Source organism: Jaculus jaculus, chromosome 1 (assembly GCF_020740685.1).
Source record: "Jaculus jaculus isolate mJacJac1 chromosome 1, mJacJac1.mat.Y.cur, whole genome shotgun sequence".
Classification (NCBI taxonomy): Eukaryota; Metazoa; Chordata; class Mammalia; order Rodentia; family Dipodidae; genus Jaculus; species Jaculus jaculus.
The window spans coordinates 131769523-131791990 of NC_059102.1; the positions used below are offsets into that span (position 1 = coordinate 131769523).

At 46.4% G+C, this 22468-nt stretch overlaps 1 protein-coding gene across 1 annotated transcript in view; it reads right to left on the reverse strand.

Annotated features, from left to right (window-relative positions):
- Positions 1 to 1218: 1218 nt before the first annotated feature.
- Morn5 (MORN repeat containing 5) overlaps positions 1219 to 22468 on the reverse strand; it is a 42896-nt gene continuing 21646 nt past the window's right edge. The window contains exon 5 of the mRNA XM_004662694.2: positions 1219 to 1410. Coding sequence (XP_004662751.1) covers positions 1331 to 1410 — 80 coding nt within the window. The 3' untranslated portion in view covers positions 1219 to 1330. The remainder of the gene's footprint in view (positions 1411 to 22468) is intronic.

A 22468-nucleotide genomic window follows, 5' to 3' on the forward strand; every position in this document is an offset into this window, starting at 1 on the left:
CCTCTGGCTGCTGGCTTTCCCTGCATGATAGCTCTGGATTGTGCAAACCTTAGTGGAGCCCTCTCATGCCTGCCTCATTTTCCTGCCTCCACAGGGCAGTTTAGTGAAGGAGAGGACATAGCCAGGGCCTGTAGGAGGGTTGTAACCTCTAAGGACAGATAGTTATGCACAGATACAGGATGCTTGGGATCCAAGAGTGGCTGTGGAATATTTTACCATTTCTGAGTTTTAGCTGACAAGTGTGATCTCTAGGGTGATTTTTTCTTTACCATTTTTTTTTTATTTGGTGCCTCTCTGAGGCACACTTCCAGGGTGATTTTGAAGGATGGCTATGGGCACAGCCAACAGGGTTTTTCTTTATTATTTATTTATTTTTGAGATAGGGGTTCACTCTAGCCCAGGCTTACCTAGAATTCACTATGTAGTGTCAGGCTGGCCTTGAACACATAGTGATCCTCCTACCTCTGCCTCCTAAATGCTGGAATTAAAGGCATGGACTACCACACCCAGCTTTTTATTATTTTTGAGATAGTGTCTCAGGCTGGTCTTGAACTGATACACTCTCTTAAGTGCTTGGATTTTGGGCGTGTGCTACTTTTCTTTGTACAAATTGGCCTTCAAAGCAAACATGTGTTGACTACCTGCCAAGTGCTACCTTACTTGACCCATTCAGCTGCTCTATTGTTAGAGCCATCGTTATAATTATTTTATAGATGTGGAAACTAAGGTATAGAGAAGGATAAGTGGTGATACTTGCATGTGTATTGTGTTGATCCTGTGCTTACCATATGAGGCTCAAATGAGAGCTGCCAGGAGGGAAAGGCAGTCTTCAGAGAAGGTACCAGTGACAAGCTGGACACAGTGGTCAGGTCCTATTGAGACTAAGTGAGTCACCAAGCCAGTCACACTCTGATTCCCCAATCCATAAAAGGTGGTGCTCAGCCCCCTGCTCTGCAAGCTACTGTGAACTGCAGACAAAACACACACATACTACACACACACACACACACACACACACACACCTTAGTTGCTCATTCAATCTACACATCCAAGTAGTGTTATAAGACAACAGTTCTTGAAGCTTTCATATGCATAAAAAATTACTGGGAATGCAATTGCTAGGACCCATTCTCAGAAATTCTGATTTAGCAAGTCTAGGCTGGCACGCAGGAATAGCAAGAGTAGGTGATTCTGATGCAGGTGAAAGAAGGGCAACTGAGAGCAAGTAGCATTTATTCTGGAGCCAAACTGAAGTTTGTTCCCTGGCTGTCCAGTGCCAGTAGGGCAGAGGGAAACCTCGGGTGGAGGTGGCATTGGCACGCTGAGGAGTTCATGGCTTGGGCTTTTGAACCACAGGCTCCTCCCAGCCTTTACGGCAGGTCCTGACAATCCACTCATGCTCGTCATCATCTGTAAGGAGAGAAGAAAAGCCCGTCATGGCTGGTACTCTCTGGGACCCTCCCTGCCTTAGGAGTCACTCAGGTGGGGCCTTAGGGCTGAGTGTGTTCCAGCACTGGCTGCCGATTAGGCTTGGAGAATCTCAGCACTAAAGAACAGGGTTGAGCTACAGCGTGGTGGCACATGCCTTTAATCGCAGTACTTGGGAGGCAGAGGTAAGAGAATCGTCATGAGTTCAAGACACCCTGAGATGACAGTGAATTCAAGATCAGCCTGGACTAAAGAGCAAGACCCCGTCTCAAAAAATCAAAAGAAAGAACAGTTTATAGTTGTGGATACTGCTGATGGAAACAGCTTGGGGTACTTTGGCCACTATGAGCTGGTCTGATCCTCATGAGCAGACAGTGACAGCCTTGCACTAGAGCACTCACTTGGGTTGACCTGCCAGAAGCAGCAACCCCACTGCAATGGGTTCAGGCCTTGGCCAGTGCTAGGAGACAGAACCTCAGACACTTGTTTCCTTTCCCTATTTGTGACCCTTTAAAGAGCCCATGGTTTCCTAGGGGCCCACACCTTCTGCTGACTCAGGTGACAGAGTGGGGAATACTGAGGAGGACTTGACAACTGGTGGTGGCATTCCTCCCAAGGCCTTGAGCTCTGTCCTCGCCGCACTCAGTCCCAACAATCTCCCAACAGGCAAGTGTGTTCCCTCCCACTCTACAGGTGAACAAACAGACTGGCAGGGGTCTGGTCGCTTGTGCCCACTCTCAGGGTTAGCATATGAGAAAGCCCCGTGAAGGCATAGCTGAGTGAGCTCGTCTTCATTCCATAGCATACCATCACCATCTGTCTGATGGGATGCCTGCCCTGTGAGTTTATTTTCACCACCCCTCAATTTCTCCTCTAAACCACATCAGGTCCCTCCCCCACCATGGCAGGGACCCATTCTAATGGTGAAAGAATATGTGTCCTCCAAAATGCATGCAGCTCTGTAAAACACGTACTCTTGTTTTGTGTGCAAATGTGTTTTTAATTACAAAAATGGCATTGTGTTTGAGCCTCCCTGGGCTGGACTCCATAGCATGTTTTCACCCATCTTATGGCTTCTGGCTGTGTGTGTAGTAGTTCTTTCCTTCTCAGTGCTGCCTCATGTTCCAGGGTTGGCTCTTCATGTTCTCAGTGGTGGAGTTGGTGATTCCAGGTATAGTGTTGGACAAATGTTCTGGGGACTCGAGCCTTTATGGATAGTGGGAGAGTTTGAGCTGTGTTCTGGGAAAGGGTCATGGATCCTGTACAGATTTCATTCACCAGTGCTCCCAGCTGAGCCTGCACTCATTCACACCACACTGCCCTCCTGCCTGCCCCTCCCCCCAGGCTTCTTCCTTCCTTCCCTTTGGGCCATCCCTGTCCTTAGGCCAGTCTCTTTGGGACCGCAGAATTGGAGTTTTCCCTGTCCCACCCTTGTAATCTTCTGCCTCACCCTAAGAGATGGTAGGGAATTCCTACCCACTTGTAGACAAATGATAGAAGATGAGGAAAAAGAGGACTCCGTAGCGTTAAAATGCAGAGGGCCAGCAATAGCCCCCTCCTACCCCAGTCCAATGCCCTTGCCTGAAGATGCTAACCTTCTGTCAAAAGCACCAAGCCCAAGTTCAGAGGAGGTTCAAGGGCAGCCATCTATGTGCCTTGCAAGTACTGCATCTCATTGGATCTCTGTAATGGCTCAGCAAGGTCCAGGGCAGCCCTGTTACATAGCCTGGATGAGGCTTGTCCTAGGTCCAGAGGTCCCAGGCCTGTGGAATATCAGCCAAGTTCCTCAGGCACTGCAATCTGACTTTTGCTCAAGGGCAACGGTGGTGCAAGGGCAAAGGCGGTACAGAAGAGCTAGCAACTGTTACTTTATATGTGACTCAAGAAAAACTACCTTGCTAGGTAGCATGCTCTGGCCTTGGGGAATTGCCTTAAGCCACTAGTGGTCCCAGGCAGGCTGCCTGGGAGTCCTGACTGAGGCTAGCAACCCAGGGGTGGGGAAAGCAGTGGTGATGTGTCAGCACACAAGGAGTTAAGCGCTGGTGGAGCCCACTTTCGCCACACTGTGAGCAGCTTGGTTGATAATTACAGTTCTAAAGTCTCCAGGCTATTCGAATCAGTGCAGCTGCAGCCTCTTCAGCGGTAACCCCTGAAACCAGACAAACTGGGTGTATTGTGCTGAACCAGTCCTTAGGCCCCTCCCTGATCGTTACAAATTGACAGCAATGGACTTAACAGCCCTCTTCACTACCCCTTTTACTCTCTACCTGGCTGCACAGCCACCAATTTGAATCACAGATGCCTTCCCTCCAGCAGCTGCTCCCCCGCCCTCCCTCCACCTCCTCTGCTCTCCCCTGGCCCTGCCACACCAGGGTGAGGCTGACGAAGAACATTTCATCAATATTTAAACTGGAATTAAACCTGTAGCTTTGATTAATGCCTCCTAGAGCCGTGGAGTTGTGATTACTATTTTGCAAATTGCGATTGTTGGAATATGTTAATATGATTGTCTGAGAACATCTTCACCTTCTCAGATAATTTTCCCTCTTTTTGGCAAGAAGGGAAGGAGGAGTGGAGGGAGGGGGAAATGGGGGAAAACACCCCACAAACTCTTTAATCAATTGTAAATGATCCTCATACAGAGGGAGGACAAGGAGGACTTCTGGTTTGGCTCATTTATTGTCATTTATCATCCCAAGTTTTTGTCCCCATTGCCCTAGTTACCCCACTCTGGGATAGTATCCTAAGGGTGAATAGTTTAAGTGAATTCTACTACCTGTTTGTCTCAGAACTAGCTAGAATCAAGAGAACAGAAAATGACATGCATTTCTATACTACGGACCGATTACTTTGTTTATGTTTATTTAACAAATGATTTCTAAACACTGATACATGCTAGGAATTGTGTTGGCCTGGGAGGGAGTGGTGGGCACTCACTGTAAGCCAAGGGAGGGGATATTTAGCAACTAGTGAAAATGACAGCTGTGGGCTAGAGAGATGGCTTAGCTGTTCAAGTACTTGCCTGTGAAGCCCAAGGACCCAGGTTCAATTCCCCAGAACCCATGTAAACCAGATGCACATGGTGGAGCATGTGTCTGGAGTTTGCAGTGGCTGGAAGCCCTGGCATGCTCATTATTCCCATTGTTTCTCTCTCTCTCTCAATCCCTTTTTCATAAATAAAAATATTTTTTTAAATCTGCTGTCAGGAATGGATCTGATGTAACTCATTAAAAAAAGAAAAAGCTGGGCATGGTGGCACACATCTTTAATCCCAGCACTTGGAAGGCAGAGGTAGGAGGATCACTGTGAGCTTGAGGCCATCCTGAGAATAGAGTGAATTCCAGGTCAGCCTGGGCTGGAGTGAGACCCTGCCTCAAAAAACCAAAAACCAAAAAACAAACAAACAACAAAAAAAAGATAGCTGTGAAATCTGTATGACAACACAGGGGGAAGCTTTTGATGAGATAATAAACCAGAATAAATAACATAAGACAAAAAGATTTTTGTAGACATGCTTCATTTAAAATTGTTCACAGAAGAAAATTAAAGTGAAATGGGAATTGTGAGCAGCTTGAGCAGTGTGATCAGAAAGATTTTTCTTCCTGCTTTTTTTTTTTTTTTTTTTTTTGAGGTAGGGTCTAGCTCTAGCCCAGGCTGACCTGGAATTCACTATGAAGTCTCAGGGTGGCCTTGAACTCCTGGTTATCCTCCTATCTTTGTCTTGCAAGTACTGGGATTAAAGACATGTGTCACAACACCTGGCTCTTCCTGCTTTTGATGTTTCCCAAATTTTCTTTCATTAATGTGTCTTGACAATAGGAAAAATACTCAAAACAATTATTGGCTTTTTTCCTACCCTCCAATTTAATGCTTTTATGTGTTTTTGCTAGTTGAAACACAATATTTCTATGTTCCTAGAAATACTAATGGGTTTTTGTACTTCTAAAAAGTAAAACTCCTGGCATTAAAAAACACTGATTAAAAGCCTGGCAAGGGGGCTGGAGAGATGGCTTAGTGGTTAAGCACTTACCTGTGAAGCTTAAGGCTCCCGGTTTAAGGCTCAATTCCCCAGTACCCATGTAATGTAACCCAGATGCACAAAGTGGTCCATGCATCTGGAGCTTATTTGCAGTGGCTGGAGGCCCTGGCGCACCCATTCTCTCTCTCTCTCTCTATCTCAAATGAATAAATAAAAATAAACAACAACAAAAAGCCGGGTGTGGTGGCTCACACCTTTAATCCCAGCATTTTGGGAGGCAGAGGTAGGAGGATCACTGAGAGTTCAAGGCCACCCTGAGACTACATAGTGAATTCCAGGTCAGCCTGGGCCAGAGTGAAACCCTACTGTGAAAAACAAAAAACATACAAACAAAATAAAACCAAAAAAAAAATTGATTAAAAATGCATAAAAATCAGAAAAACCAATTTCCTGGATAGAATGCCAAAGAATTTATCTGGATGCTGTTTTCTCAGAATAGGAAGAAAAATCAATGATTTTAAGTGGGGGTGCACACAGTGACCTCCTTCTGAGGAAAGGGGGAACAAGAATGACATTGCAGTGGAGAAACCTGACCCCAGCCAGGTGTTCAAGGTTAACATCAATGCCAATAAACAATTGGTGTTCTGTATACCCCTGGCTTGTTTATATGAAAACATGTGTTCTTCCTCTCCAAACCCTATAACTCCAGTCTAATCATGAACAAAAAAATAAAAATAAATCAATCAAGGCATGTTATACAAAGTACCTGACCATCACAGCTCAAAACTCTCATTCCAAACCAGGAAAACTAGAACAACTGTCACAACCAATAGGAACCTGCGGAGACATGTCACACCCCACAGGAGCCCAAGTAGACATAGTCACATGGAATGTGATATACCAGAATAGATTCTGAAACAGAAAAGGGGCACTGGGGAAAGAATGAGAAGATCTGATTAAACTATGAGCTTTCATTAAATTAGTTCATCAACAGGGAAAGTAGGCATGGGTTGGGAATGCTGAGTTTTCACAATAATTATGTAACTTTAACGTTTTTACTTATTTATTTGAGATATGGTGGAAAAATAGAGTGAGTAAAAGAGGCAGATAGAGAATGGGTATGCTAGGGCCTCCAGCCATTGCAAATAAACTCCAGATGCATGTGCATCTGACTTATGTGGGTACTGGGGAATGGAACCTGGGCCCTTAGGCTTCACAGGCAAGCACCTTATCCACTAAGCCATTTCTCTAACCCCTAATTAGGTAACTAATGCTCTAAAACAAACATGAAAATCCAATGTGGTCCTCAATAGACCAGATCATCATGTTTTTCAAGAAAAGTGCAATCCCTGTGGATGACCAGCTTTCTGAGTTGAAGCCATTTACCACATTCTTCTTGTGGTCTCTAAGACCACAATTTTGGAATCTTTCCTTACAAAATGTTTTTCTTTCCCACTAGAATGTAAGCTCTCAATGCACAGGACCATGTTTACTTCTGTTGATCACTGGACCAAGCATACAGTAGATGCCAAATAAATACTTTGCCAGGTGAATCTGAGTAAGACTTTTCATTCTGACTTGCCTAAGTTGCCATCAACAAACATTCCCTATGGACTCTTATAACAACCAAGTCTCAACTCAAGTGCCAGCTCTTTATAACTTCCTCCTCTGACCATGTCCACTCTCAGTCACTCTAGCTTGCCATTATTTTCTTCATAGCAAATTCTCCTCTCTCTGTAATCTTGTTTATTTACATATTTTATAGTTCCCCTATTTTGATGGCTGGCTCTGATGAGACCATAAGCCCTGTCTGCTTGCCCTCTGTCAAGTCTCCAGTGCTTAGAGGAGTGCTTGGACACAGTAGGTGCACAGTCAATATCTAATTAACAAAGAGAAGATGCAACAAGCCCAATCCTATAGTTGGCCCTGTGTCCAGTGCTGGGCATAGAAGGGACTAAGACCCAGGAGTGAGCTGTGTCCAAAGGCAGTCTTCGGTTAGGTTTCTCTATGGTTATACAGAAAGTTGCCAATCTCTTCTGGCTGTGATGCTTTGGGTATGATCTTGCTACTACTCATATGCCCTGATCCCATGGACCATTAGGAGAACAAGGCTTCCTAAAGAGAAGAACATGAACTTGCTGCAAGAGACCTCCATTCTGACCACAGGTGCCACTGACAATAACCCTTTCTGAACAGGCCATCTACTGCTTAGCCTGGACTCTGGGACCCCCAGATTATTCCATTGTAACTTGCAGCTGCTTTCAGGTTCTGCAGCTGTGCAAATGTGTGTGCTCAGCAGGGCCTTGGGACCTTCATATGTGCTGTTTCCGAGAGTTACCCTTTCTCTTGGGACCTGGCTCAGGGGCAGGGCCTCTTGGAGCACCAGAGAGGCTTAGACCACTTTCAATTCTAGCCTCTAGTGTAAAAATCAAGAAGCTGGGACTGGAGATGGCTCAGCATTTAAAGGCATTTGCTTGCAAAGCCTGATGGCCTAGGTTCAATTTCCCAGTACCCCCATAAAGCTAGATGCACAAAGTGACACATGTGTCTGGAATTCCTTTATAGTGTGGCAAGAGGCCCTGGCATGACATTCCCTTTCTCATTTTCTCTTCTTATTTTTTTTAAAGTGGAATCTTGCTCTAGTACGGGCTGACCTGCAATTCACTATATAGTTTCAGGGTAGCCTTGAACTTATGGCAGTCCACCTACCTCTGCCTCCCAAGTGCTGGGAATAAAGGCGTGCACCACCACACCTGGATTCTCTCTTTTTTTCTTTGCTGGCAAATAAATAATTTTAAAAAATCCAGAAGCTGGGTATGGTGGTGCACATGTGTGATCCCAGCACTTCTTAGGCTGAGGCAAGAGGATAAAGTTCCAGGCTAGTTGGGGGTCATAGAGAAGCTTCCTAAAGACACAACACTGGGGTTGTAGCTGGGTGGTAGAGTGCTTGCCTAGTGTGTACAAGACCCTGGGTTCCATTCCTTTCAAAGCCTTCCCCCAAAAAAATCTCAAGAAAGGCTTAAAGAAGATAATAATACTAACTGCAAAGGACTTTAAACACTTTGGCATTTGATAAATTGTTGCTTTTAACACAAACTAATGTAATATGTTACTTCAAGATTTCTTTTAAAAAAAGTGGAGGTTCACAGGGTGCTAAAGGAAGTAGGGTCAGGAAAGGGGGAATGGACTTGGAGTCATTTGAAGAACGTCATCTTTCTTTCCAGATACAAGGCATCTCATGATACGGTGAGGCCTGGCCCTGAGCCCTTCTGGCTGTCCCTACTCTAGGGGCTCTGTCTGGGTGTCAGCCTTCCCCAGTGAAGAAGCTAGAATCATGGTCTTGGTCATGGTTGCCTTTTCCAGCCTGGGGCAGGCATGTCCGTAGGGCCCACCCAAGATTCAGTACTTAAAAAATGTGGTATTTGACATTACATGTTGAATGAATGAAGAAATATAAATTTGGGGACGTAAAAGGAGTAGATTCAACCTGTGGGACCGGAACAAAAGGAAGGATTTCCTCCCCTCCCTGGGCAAATGGCACTCCTGAGGGCAGGCACGTGCAGGTCCAAGGCTGCGGCTGAAGTTGCCTTTTGTGTATTGTGTCACAGGCTGTGTGCCCCACTACACAGGGAAGCTGGCTCATCTGGGATCACACCTGAGTACCAATCAGATGCAAGAAGCTCCAAGGCTGCCTGACTTGCAGCTTATCTCCCAGCAAAGGTGGAGAGGGGCTAGCCTGCACAGGCCACAGCTAGGCTGGGCCTGCCGAGCTGTGCCCAGGCCACCATGAGTAGCACAAGTACAATCTGCCAGTCAGCATGGTACTGAGGGAAGAAGAGATCCTTGCGGTATGGCTGTGAGGTTATAGCAGCTGCTTAGACAGTTAACAGGGAGGAAGGCAGCGTTACATGCTGGTTAAGTGTGGTTTGCGGGGGGGGGGGGTGTGGAGAGTTGGCTCAGTGGTTAAGAGCACTTCTGCACAAGCATGAGGGCCCGAGGGGGCCTGAGATCACTTGACTTTGAATTCCCCAGCACCCACTTAAACACTTGGGCATGGCTAGCATGTTTGTAACCCCAGTTCTGTGGGGAGCAGAGACCAGAGAATTGCTGGGACTCACAAAAACACCAAAGCTCTGGAAGAGAACCTCAAGGGAAAACAGGTCGATGAGTGAAGAAGGGGAACAATGGATGTTTTTCTCTGGTTTCACAGGCTCACACATGGAATGCCACATCCATATATATATATGTATATATGTATATGTATATATATATATATGTATATATGTATATGTATATATATATATATATACACATACACACACACACACACACATATATTACACATATGCCAAAAAAAAAAATAAAGTGTGTGACTTTGGAGTACTACCTTAGGCAAGAGGCCTCCATCTACCTGGGCCTCACTTTCCCCTCTGCAGATACCCCTGACTGTAAGACCTGCTGTGAAGACATTTCTGAAAAGTGCTTAACACAGCTCTTGTGCACAGGAAATGCCAAAGACCCAAAGATAAGCTGGCTTTACACAGTCAGACTTTTAGGACCAAATAGACTTGGGTCAGATGCTAAGCTACCAACTTTCTGGGTGATTCTGGATAAGCTACTCTCCAGGCTTCTGTCTAGACAGTGGATTGAATCAGGCCTTTAAGAAGGCAAGGGGATGCTTGTCCAGGAAGAAAGGCCCCAGGTGGGTACCCATGAATTGCAAGCTACAGTCATTCTATGCTGTTAATTCTCAAACTGGATGCCTACAAGGGAGTATCCCTAAAGGACTCACCAGGACACCCCTATAACTTCTGGTTCCCTGCTAGCATGGGGGAACCACAAAGAAGATGTTTTACACAGGCCAAGCACAGTAAGATCAAGAGCTACAGCTTAGCTAATGAGTTCTCTTCAAAGCCAGGAGAGCAGGCCAGGGCAGGTGAGTCAGAGAGGGCAAACAGGCAGTTCAGGGTCACTGGGAACCCACATGAAACACCTTGGGGCTGGGCATCTCTGTGGTGACCACTGCTATGCAGGACCCACCCATGTGAGGGGTGGCATGGAGACTGGGAATGGGAGGAGACCCAGAAGAAACAAAGGGCCTTGGAGAGAAGAGTCCCTGCCAGTCCAGTGCCTAGGAGGGCCCAGCTGGGTGTGTGTGTGTGTGTGTGTGTGTGTGTGTGTGTGTGTGTGTGTTCCACTCATTCGCCCTTAGTGAGTGAGGTAGGGTTGCTACCAATTCACATGAGGAAGCCAGGCAGTGATTTCCCTGCTTCGTTCTGTCCAGGCAAAGAGGGTCTCAATATGCTCTGGTGCTGATTACACTTAGCGAAGTTGTGACCCATTTCCATCCGCTGAATGTTCTCAACATACAGCAAAGTGTGAACTGTGTGTGCCTCAGAGTGTGTGAGGGGCTATGTTGAGAGAGCAGTGTGCACACCATGCTGTATGAAACTCTTGGTGTGTATGTGATACACAGTGTGGGCTGGGCAGGTGTAGCCATGGGTGTGTACCTCAGTCTGAGTGTGTGATCACATGTATTGACAACCTGCAGAGACAGCCTGGTGCTCACCCAAAATGCCAGGCTGACAGGAAGTCTGGGGCTGGGCCAGGCTCTGGGGGAGGTGTCTGTCATGTAGCATTGCCCTTTTTCCCTGGGGTCAAGGCCCATCCTCAGAGGACTCCAGGCTGGGATGGGAAAGCATAGAAAACCAAGCTCCCTGCCTGTGGCTGGTACTTACAGCTCTGCCCCACCCTCAGCGCAAACACAGACTGCGTGAGATAGATGGTAGGGCAAGACCATGGCAGTGCCACAGCATGGATGGCCATGCCCAGTCATAACTCCTGACAAGAAAGAAAGGCTTTGAACTTCGCTGGCAGTAGTGGCTAGAGGCAAAGGCCTCAACATCGTCAATATTGACTGAGAGGTCATTTCCAAGCAGAGCCTGCCACAGGCAGGTGGGAAGCCTTGGGCTGCACTTGTCTCTCCTTGTACAGGAACATCTGGACTGGGCGGGGGCTTGGGAGTGGATTAGGATGAGCCACGTCACCCCTGGGAACCGGAGCTGCAGGGCCCAGCACCCACAGCTTGTCAAGGCCTATTCAGATGTAAAAGGCTTAGGAAGAATGATTGACTTTGAATGACCAAAAAGGGAAACTACAAAACTGAAATTAATAAATGTTATAATTAATGCATTCAGACTTGATTATTAAATTTAGAAATCAAAACAGTTTTATTCTCCTTGAAATCCATGTGCAGACTCCATTTCTTCATTTTGCCAGAATTCTCCGGTATGCATGCAGCTCTCAAGAAATCACAGCCAATTGTAACAGACTTGTAGCCAAACAATGGGCCCAGCAGAGTAGGAAAGATCCTTTCAAAGTTTCAACAGTAAAAATTTACATTTAATGTGAGAATATGGTGATATTTTGTTTTATTGAAATGGCAGGGGCGGGCTTTCTAAGGCCAGATTTAGGGAGCCTGTAGGGACCATTATCGCTGAGGGACAAGTTAGGAGCTTAGTGGCACTGCTGAAATCTGAGAGCATAGCTAGCTAGGGTGGTCTGCGATGGAGTGGTGGGCATGTAAGTCAATGGGTAATGGAAAATGTGCCCAGAGTCCCAATAATCCTTGGAGGGCTCTTAAGGCTCTAGGTGGAAGGATATGTCACTGACTGCCACAAAGCCAATCTTCTGATGTTTTTGGGACAGACCATGCACTGTGTTGTGGCGGTTTAATACTTAGCCAGCTCGTACTTGTGGGGCATACTAACCATTAACTTTGCACAGTGTGCTCCCCTACTCCCTCCAGAGGAAGTGTGTGGCGAGTGCAAAATCACCAGCACTGAAGATAACCACTGTTCTTCCTGCTTCCCCACTTTTCTGATTGGAGCACTAATAACTGGATCTGTGTTCACTAGCTACATTCATGATGCCTACCCACAGTACCACGGCAACTCAAAGCAGCCCAGTGCCATGGCCAAAGTCACTGTCGGCCTGACTCCATAGCCTTTACTCTTTTTGCCGCCTCTCTCCTGGACAATGATCAGAAGGGAGCCTCCCAGTTGGAAGCACGTGGGTGCTGAGCATGGATTACGTTGGGGTGGTGAGAACAGCCAGAATAAATGGGAAGCACTCAGTGAATCCTCCCAGAGGTTAACAGGTCAATGCTGCCATCTCTGGTTCACAGAGGAGGGTACTGGGGCTCAGTGAGGCTCATCTAACCAGGCAAGAGGTACAGGGTCAGAGTCAAGTCTGTCTTCACAGTTGCAGCCCTTGGCCATGCCCTACTTCCTGAGAAAAGCCCTGTTCTGACTACTGTTTATCTGAGAAATCAATGCCATACTGCCTAATGGCACTAAGGTTGCCTCTCACTGGGTCGTTCTGCTTTGAGTGCACAGCTCAGACTCACACCTAACTACCCACCAAAGCCCTACTGTTGCTCCTTGCCTGAGGGAGGCCACATTGACTCCTCCAGCCACTAATATATATGCAGGCAGATCTTAGTGCTCCATTTTAAGTTCCTGGTGCTCTTTTGTGCTTTAGCCCTACTGTTCCTTCCCTTCCATAAAGAAAATCTTACCACTTGCTCTTTAAGGCCAAGCCTAGCACCTCCTTTTCTGGGACATCACTTCAGCCACACAGAGGACACACTTTTACTGTCTCTATGCTCCCATAATACCCTGTGATCCCACACCTGGCACTAAAGAAATGAGGACAATCGTAGTTTTGGAGAAAGAATCTCATACTTAATATTACATGATTGGTTTTTTTTTTTTTTTTTTTTTTTTTTTTTTTTTTTTTTTGTCAGGCTGTTTGTTTGGTTTTGATGTAGAATCTCACACTAACCCAGGCTGACCTGGAACTCACTCTGTAGTCCCAGGCTGGCCTTGAACTCACAGTGATCCACCTACGTCTGCCTCCTGAGTGCTATGATTAAAGGCATGGGCCACCCCACCCAGCTTCAAATTAAATGTTAACATAAACATAAGGCATAAGGATTAACTTGGTTTGTCTTCCATGTATGTCTATGGCTCATGTTCTTTATTTGCTTTTCATGTGAACACATGGATTTTCTAAAGGCTCCAGAGAAAACCCAGTCCAATCCTGAGCCTGTTAGTTTGTCTTTTTTTTTTTTCCTATCTACATTGCACTGGTTTGAGAGGTAGGCACTGGGCCCCCAAACAAAACCCTTGTATACACAGGAGTTCAGTAAAGGCCTAGGTTGGAGGAGAGAGGATCTAAGGCTATAAGCTGAAAAGATGAAGATGAGAGGCCCACATCTGCAACTAAGGCATCTTGAAACTGCAGGCTACTAGTTCAGTCTGGAAATCAGCATTAAAAGCAGGTGGGTAGGGCTGGAGAGATGGCTTAGCAAGTAAGGCACTTGCCTGCAAAGCCAAAGAACCCAGGTTCGATTTTCCAGGACTCATGTAAAGCCAGATGTACAAGGTGGCTTATGCATCTGAAATTCATTTGCAGAGGCTAGAGGCCCTGGCACACCCATTCTCTTTCTTTATCTCTCCCTCTCCTCCAGATAAATAAATAAATAAAAGCAGGTGGATGGAGACCAGAGGGCAGCTTGTCAAAGTAACCCTGGCTCCTCTTTGGGGGTATGGAGTTAAGGAGGCTCCTGCTTTTCATAACAAGTACAAAATAATCACCATGGCGATAACTGACGTGCACCAAACCACTGGCACAGCCAAGTCCTGTTCTCACTGGATCTCCTGAATCATCTTGTCTTATGCTCATCACAATCCTGGAAGAGAGGTCTTATCCCCACTATCCAGGTCAGGAAACTGAAGCTCAGGGGAGTTAAGTGATCTGCTCAAGGTTGCATGGCTGGTCAGCAGCAGCGCTGGGATCCGACTGAAGATCTGGCTGCCTCCCAAGCCTGCCACCACTACTGGACCTGGTGTAGGGCAGAGGCTTTGGCCAAGTGCCCTGACTTCCAGAGCAGTCACTAGGAAGAGAGGTGAGGCTTCTGCCTGTGAGCTCCAGCCTTGCAGTCACTTCTGTTAAAGGAGACAAAACAAATCATGCTGGTCGGGCTGATTCCTGCTGAAAGGGGAAGCCGTGTCCTTTGGATGCCTCCAAGAGGCCCCTTGGGAGCAGGAATGCATTGTTACCAGAGTCCAATGGGCACCACTGCTGGAAGGGGGATTTCTAGGGCTTCGGAGTAGTAATGTGGAAAGGTGGCAGTGGGCAGTTCCACAGGTTAGGGAGGAGCAGCAAGCAAGGCAAGCTGTCATTCCCAAGCACAGACATGCCAGGAGCCCATGGGTGGCCAATCTTGCCCTCTGTCATTGGGCTCAAAGGTATCTTTCTGGGGAGAGAGTTCACACCTTTACCTATATTCTCTGAGGTACCACAGAGTATCAGTCAGTTGACATCATAGCCTCTCATCCCAGAGAGACTTGGGGTCCAAATCCTGGCTCTTCCCTTTAATAGTGGCATGATCATTAGCAAGTAACCTGCTCTCTGTGACTCATTTTCTCCATCTGCCAAATAGGCAGAATGGCATTTCCATAAAGGCCTGGGACTTGGTAAGTCCCAGGAAGAATAAAGGCTTTGATGCTCCTGACTTCTTTTCCTGTCTGTGCCTTTTGATGACAGCATATACTCACGTCTGCTGGCAGGGACACGTGATCTGTAGGGGCATTTTATCTGGCAGTTACAAGTGTGATATTATCCTTCCACAAAGCCTTCATTACAGTGCTGCTGACAATACCATGGATAGAGCTGGGATGCTCCTGTGTGCCTGCCTCCAGGTGATTATAACATTTGGGTAAATTGCCTTTTGTCTCGCTAGAGAGATGACAGTGGGAGGGGCTATGCAGGATCATTGGCCATTTTTTTATAGGAAGCTACAGGGAAGCACTATGCTCTGAGAGGTAGCCTGGGTTTGGGGCAGGAGCCGGGCTGGCAGTGGGAAATCAGGGATCCAGCCCTGGTTCTAGTACAGACAGGCTACACAGTGGTCAGGCTTGGGACTGGCTCTCTTCAGCTCTCAGTTTCTCACCTGTCAGGGGAAGCTTTAAGATTAGAGGAGGCTTGGATTGTCAATGACATTTGGAAGACTTGTCCACTGGCCAGTGTTTGAACAGTAAAGTGGGCAGACAACTATTTCGGGAAAAGGCCAGCAGTGGCTGAGTCCTTTTCTCTCTCTTTGGTGCTAGGATCACCCCTGGCTCTCTCACTAGTAAACTCTGCCTTCTGACTCAGAACCCACACAACTGTCTTGAGCTTTGGAGCGAGCTGGATGTGGGTTCTAATGTAGCTGTACTGACGTTGGGCCAGGCATTTCACCTCGCTTCAGCCTCCTCGTCTGTGAACTGGGGACAATAAAGACAGCTATTTTCCAAGGCTACTGTGAGGACCAGAAGAGGTGGAGTAAAGCAATACATGTAAAGTACTTAGTGCTTATGTGTCACATCAAGCACTCAGTAATGCTAGTCAATATAATTTCTTCTGCTTTTCCACCTGGAAGAATACAGCTGCTGTTGCATATTAATAACTCTTATTTCTCCACTGCTGTTTTCTATTGCAAGACTATGCCATATGTTACTTAACCAATAACCTTTTGTTGGACATTCGGGGTGTTTCCATTTTCAACTGTTCAAACAAGGCCAGAGAAACTGCAGAAGACCAGGGTCCTTTCTTTGTGAGGTGTTCTCCCTGCACTTTAGCAGTCACCCTTTTCTAAAGTACTGGGAAGCAAGCGAATGCCTGTGCTGGGGGCACTTTGTCTAGGCCCTTTGGATAGATTGTCTCGAAGCTGGCCAGGCAGAGTGGGAAGAAGAAAAGCTCAGGAGACAAATGAGGCCTACTGTGACTGCCACTCCCACCACATTTCCTGGGGGAAATTTTTAACCTTACTGAGCTTCAGTTTATCAAGCAGGGTTATCATCAGGATGTCCTCTCCTCTTTGGTGTAGCACCTGGTGTATGATAAATAGTCGATATGAGCGCTTTTTGTTTTATAAGTGTTCATTTATTTGCATGCACGCGCATGGGTATGTATGTGTGTTTGCATGCACAAGGGTGTGCCAAGGCATCTTGGCACTGCAAATACAGACCAGACACTTGTGCCATGTTTTGCATCTGGCAAACATGGGTGGCTTGGGAATTGAACCTGGGCCAGCAGGCTTTGCAAGCAAGTGCCTTTAACCACTGGTCCATGTTTTCAGCCCCACATGTGAGCTCTTTTTTGGGGGGTGGGTTACAGGAAGATTTATTTATTTATTTAGAGAAAGAGGCAGAGAGGGAGAGAGAATGGGCACACTAGGGCCTCTAGCCACTGCAAATGAACTCCAGACACATGTACCACCATATACATCTAGCTTACATGGGTACTGGGGAATGGAAACTGGACCCTTAGGCTTCATAGGCAAGTGCCTTAACCACTAAGCAACCTCTTTGGACCCCTCTTTTTAAAAATGTTTTTGTTTATTTTTATTTATTTGAGAGTGACAGAGAGAAAAAGGCAGATAGAAGGAAAGGAATGGGTGCACCAGGGCCTCCAGCCACTGTAAACGAACTCCAGACACGTGTGCCCCCTTGTGCATCTGGCCAACGTGGGTCCTGGGGAATCGAGCCTCAAACCGGGGTCCTTCACAGGCAAGCACTTACCCAGTAAGCTATCTCTCCAGTCCCCCTATTTTTTAAAAAAAATATTTTATTCATTTGAGAAAGAGACAGAAATGGGCACACCAGGACCTCTAGCCACTGCAAACAAACTCCATACACATTTGTCACCTTGTGCTTTTGGCTTTGCATGAATACTGGGGAATCAAACTCTGGTCCTTAGGCTTTGCAGGCAAGCTCCTTGATCACTGAGTCATCTCTCCAGCCCGAATGTGAGCTCTAATTCCCATCTTCTTCATCCTCCTTGCCTTCATTCTGGTGAAGCGAGCCATCACTTCTCAAAGGCTCCCAGTCCCACATGGCAGGTCACAGCCCTTCTTCCTATTACCCTTGTAAGAGAGTGTACATTTAAATGAGGTTTGTGGTCTTGATTTTTGCATTCTGTATGGAACCCACAGGTTCAAATGCAAAAGGGCCCTCTCTGCAAATAATCACTGGCATGTGATATTTTTAAGAAGCTGAAAGCATTGTTTTTGATTGAAGGAAAGTTGGTGCTATTTTGAAGAGCAGCACCGCCATTAAGCAGTGGCGTTGTCTCTTTCACCACTGGGAATTATACGCTGTTTGAGATTTGTGAGCTCCAGGACATTTGCCAGATGTGCTTGATTCGACATTTCAGACAACAAAGGGGATAATGTTGGCGGGAATCTTGACGGCATTTCTGATGATCAGGATATTCTTTGAGGATGGTACTGAGACCTTTCAGGGAAGAATTTCAGCTTTTACATAAACTAATTTGGGATGCTCACTCTCTGTCTTCCACAAAGCAAATTTAGTTCATTGTTAGCTGTATCTGTTGCAATGGTTACGAGGGGTTTTTCTTTGAATATTAATAATGTGCCTTTCATCTGAGACACTTGCATGGGGCGTCATTAATTGGGGGGAGGGATAAGGATTAGTGTACAGTTATCTTGCAAATGATGCCTACTAGTGATGTCGAGGCAAGCAATAGCTACATGAAAGAGATACACATCCCATGTGTCAGTATGGCTTCAGCTTGTTTTTTCCAAAGAATGACAGGGATGTGTGGTATTGGGCAGAGTTGGTTCATTTCCCAATCCTACTATATTAAAAGCAGTTATCCCAAATATCTTCAAATATTTCTTTATTGGGTCATAGGGTTTAAAAGATTTCTTTTCAAATAAGAAGGCATTTTGTTTGGGGACTATGGTGCTTTTGGCTTAAGACAAATGGTCCTTTTTGTGCACTTTAGGGACCTTACTGAGCTGATGGGTACCAGGTACAGTGCTTGGTGGAGAAGCAGCTATAAATCAGACACACCTCTGTCTAGAGAGGAGAGCACAAAATAAACCAGCGCACAAAGGCTGGCAAGAAGACAAGAACAGTGTATTGCACTAGTCAGCTTCCTGTTACTATAACAAAATACCAAAGATAATTAACTTAAAAAGAGAAGTTTATTTAATTCATGGTTCTAAAGATTCAGGTCCAAGATTAGCCGTGCGGTTGTTCTGGGCCTCTGATGGGGTGGCACACCATGATGTGTACATAATGACAGAGCAGACTGTTATTGTGAATGGCAAGAAGGCAAGCAGGGAGATTTGGGCCAAGGTTCCATTAGCTCCTGCAATGGCATGCTCCTAGTGTTCTAAGACCTCCCGTAAGGACCATGGCACCTCCTCATGACACCACCTGCTGCCCAAACCCTTAACAGGTGGACCTTTGAGGGATAGTTACCCATATTCAGACCACAACAAACAGGCTTTGAGAAGATTCATGTCTGACCCTATCTTTGTTTCAGCTGTGTGACAAACCATAAGCAGGTGAGACCAGGTTCATAGCACAACCTGTAGCTGTGTGCATGCCCCTTGAAGAGAGTGGGAGGAAGCAGGTAAAATGCCAGGGCCTGGCTGGGGCTCCCCAACCCCTCCTAAGGTTTCTTCCCCAGCTTGTCCCGTGAGCAGTAGGTGTGCAGATGAAACCACATGCCATCTTTTAGTGGTTACAGGCACTCTGTGTTAGATGCTGGGAGGTGAGGAGGACTGTCAGCCGGAGAAAAGAGGGAAGAGCAGTCTATTGAGGGAACACATGAGCTGAGAATAGGGAGAACAAAATGCCAGTGTGCTTACTGATGGGTGGTGGCTAACCTGGGTGGACTCAACAAGACAATAGGATGGGAGGTGAGCCTTCAAAGTTAAGATGGAATCTCTGAATGTCATAAGTGAGAGCCTGTGACCCTCAGCCCCTCAGAAGTATTTGGATTCCCAAGCACAACCTCTTGAGAAGGCCGCAAGATGAGCATATCCATCTACCCCCACCTCTCCAGAGACTTCTTTCCTCTCTAGCACCCAGAGAAAGCTTAACAAGCTCCAGGTCCCATCTCACTTCTCTCCCCCTGTGTCAACAGTCATCCTAGAGATAGAAGCCCCAGTCACCCACCTCTGAACACCTGTTTCAGCCAGGTACTGGGCCATGAATTTCACAGATTCAGTCTTCTTTTTCCTAACCACAATTCCTCCTGATATTTGCTACCATAATACCCACTTTATAGGTGAGGAAACAGGCTCCACAAGGAAAAGTAACATACCCATGATCACACAGCTGGTCTGTGGTAGATCCTGGACTAGAGGTATGGATCCCAGACCCTAGCTTTCAACCATCATACTATACTGTCTCCTTGGTCTCTCTCATTGCTCACACCTCCCATAAGACAAAAGGTCCTAAAGCAGTCTCTGTTTTTTTTTTTTTTTTTGGTGTGTGTATGTGTGTGTGTGTTTGCTGTGCTAATGAGACTATGGAGTATCACTTGGAGCTTATTGTCCCAACACAGGAAGCACTAGGACAGAGTGGAGAGACCACTGGGCTTGGATTAAGTAAGGTGAACTGTTTACTATCATCACTGTCACCTGCCACTCCAAGACCTGGTGCTTAATCTTGGGATGTCCAATTCCAGCTGCCTGCATGTGTGGAAAGTTTACATAAGATTCGGGGCACAGGCACTCAGGGGCTTTAAAATAGAGGACAGAAATGGCTGATGCCACTGGGGGCGTACAGCAGGGAGTGGTGGGGACCTGAGAAGTGTGTTCCCCACCTAGCTGCCAAAGCCCAAGCAACTTCAAGCATTAGACCAGGCAAACCAAAATTCTGCAGCTTGGATATGGCCTGAGAGCTACTGGGTTGTGACCTCCTATGGTTGTTACTACTGTGTTGAAACCTTGGCAGTACACAGAAGTGTAATGGATTGCTTTTATTATTCTAAATAATAAGTCGTTGATTATGTGACAGGTATGAATTTCGTATAATTAGTTGAAGAATATGCAGGACTCAGGAGCAGGTGCTCTACCCGCCTGCCTTTTCTTTTTCTTTCTTTCTTTTTTTTTTTTTTTTTTTTTTTTTAGTTTTTCAAGGTAGGGTCTCACTCTAGCCCAGAATTCACTATGTACTCTCAGACTGGCCTTGAACTTACAGCGTTCCTCCTACCTCTGCCTCCACCATGCCTGCCCCCCCCTCCCTTTTAACAAACATTTTATCAGTTCCAACTCATGGAACCTCTGAGATGTAGATGGATCACACATGGCTGCACAGACCTTGCTCTCGTGTAGCAACCTTAGGTAAACATACTTCCACTGTCATGGGCTGAGTATTGCCCAGGAAGCCTGTGAGGCCGCCAGGAGGAATACCTGAGGAAGGTAGCACCATGGAGGAGGAGATGGGTCAGGAAAGCCTGACTGGAATAGTCCTCTGAAGAGGGCTGTGAAGTCAGTTTAGTGCATAGCAACCAGCACCTAAAAACTAAACAAAATGGCACATATAGAACATCTCACATGCAAAGCTACATACAGATGCCTGAGTGTTTGTGTGTGCCTGGGGTTCATGCTCAAAAAGAATAGGGGGGCTGGAGAGATGGCTTAGCAGTTAAGCGCTTGCCTGTGAAGCCTAAGGACCCCAGTTTGAGGCTCAGTTCCCCAGGACCCACGTTAGCCAGATGCACAAGGGGGCACATGCGTTTGGAGTTTGTTTGCAGTGACTGGAGGCCCTGGTGCGCCCATTCTCTCTCTCCCTCTCTGTCTGCCTCTTTCTCTCTCTGTCACTCTCAAATAAATAAATATAAATGAACTAAAGGCTCTCTAATCTAATCTTACCTCTGCTGTTCTCTTTTCTAGATGTAACCTAGAAGTCTTTCTAAGGCAAATCTCTTACTATGCTGAAGGCTTATAACGTCCCCATGCTCCCAGTTGCCTTAGGGTATAGAGACATCTATGTTTCTTACTCCCCCCACCCCTGCTACCTCTCAGGAGCTTCATCTCACATTCTGTTAGCACATTCTCTTGAACCATCTGTAGTTCTTTGGGTGTGAAATGTTCTTTCCAGACTCACAGCCTCTTGCACATGCTATTCCCTTCCCAGCCCTGCTCCTCTGGAGGCTTCAAAGGAGCTCTGCTTTGGTTCTAGGAACCACAATGGCCTGCTGACCTACAGGGTTAGGCATCCCTCCTATGTTTTCTGGCAGCAACTCTGTGTTGTAAGGATCCACTTCAGTACCAGTTCCTCCTGTCTGGGAGAAAATCCCATGACACTGCCATAATCATAAAGGCCAAAGCCAGAGCAAGTGCTTGGTAAACACCTGCTGAGCAGTCTTCCATGTTCCTCCTCTAGACTGCCCAAGATGTTCAAGTGCATCATGAGAATGGCTTCTGGAGCTGTCATTTTTAGTTCCCCAGTCATGACATGATGTGTCTTTGTACATTTTCTCTTCCTAGAATGCCCAACTACAACTTTCTGCTTATGAAATCAATATGCATTCATTTTAGCGTCAGTGCCTCCTGTAACTCAGGTTGGCCTCGATCTCAATATGTAGACAGAATAACCTGGAACTTTTGATCTTCCTGCTTTTCCCTCTCAAGGTATACACCACCATGCCTGGTTTATTGGTGTTGGATAGGGAACGAACCCAGCACTTTATGCATGCTAAGCAAGCCTGCTATTCATTTTCTAAGAATGACTCATCACACCTTCGTCCTTTTTGCTGCTGGTCACACTCTACCTGAGCCATGATTCTCCCTCTCCTTAATCCCTCCTCCTCCACCACAGATTCTGCCCATTGGGGTCTGTATCCCATTATACTGGAGTTGTGTGTTTCTATGTCTATCTTCACTATTAGGCCATGCCTCTCCCTGGGACCAGGATGCCATTTCAGGGAGGCAGGACTGGAATATAATCCAAACCTAACACCCAAAACTGAATCACTTGTATTGTGCTACAATAGGACTGATCTACATACATTACACATGCCCATAGTATATCTCCCACAGAGCCTTACTTCTGCAACACTACCCCAACTTCCCAGGGAAGGTCATGGTCAAATCACACTTGGGGGTTGGAGAGATGGCTCTGCAGTTAAGGCACTTGCCTGCAAAGCCTAACAATCTGGGTTTGATTCCCCATTACCCATGTAAAGCCA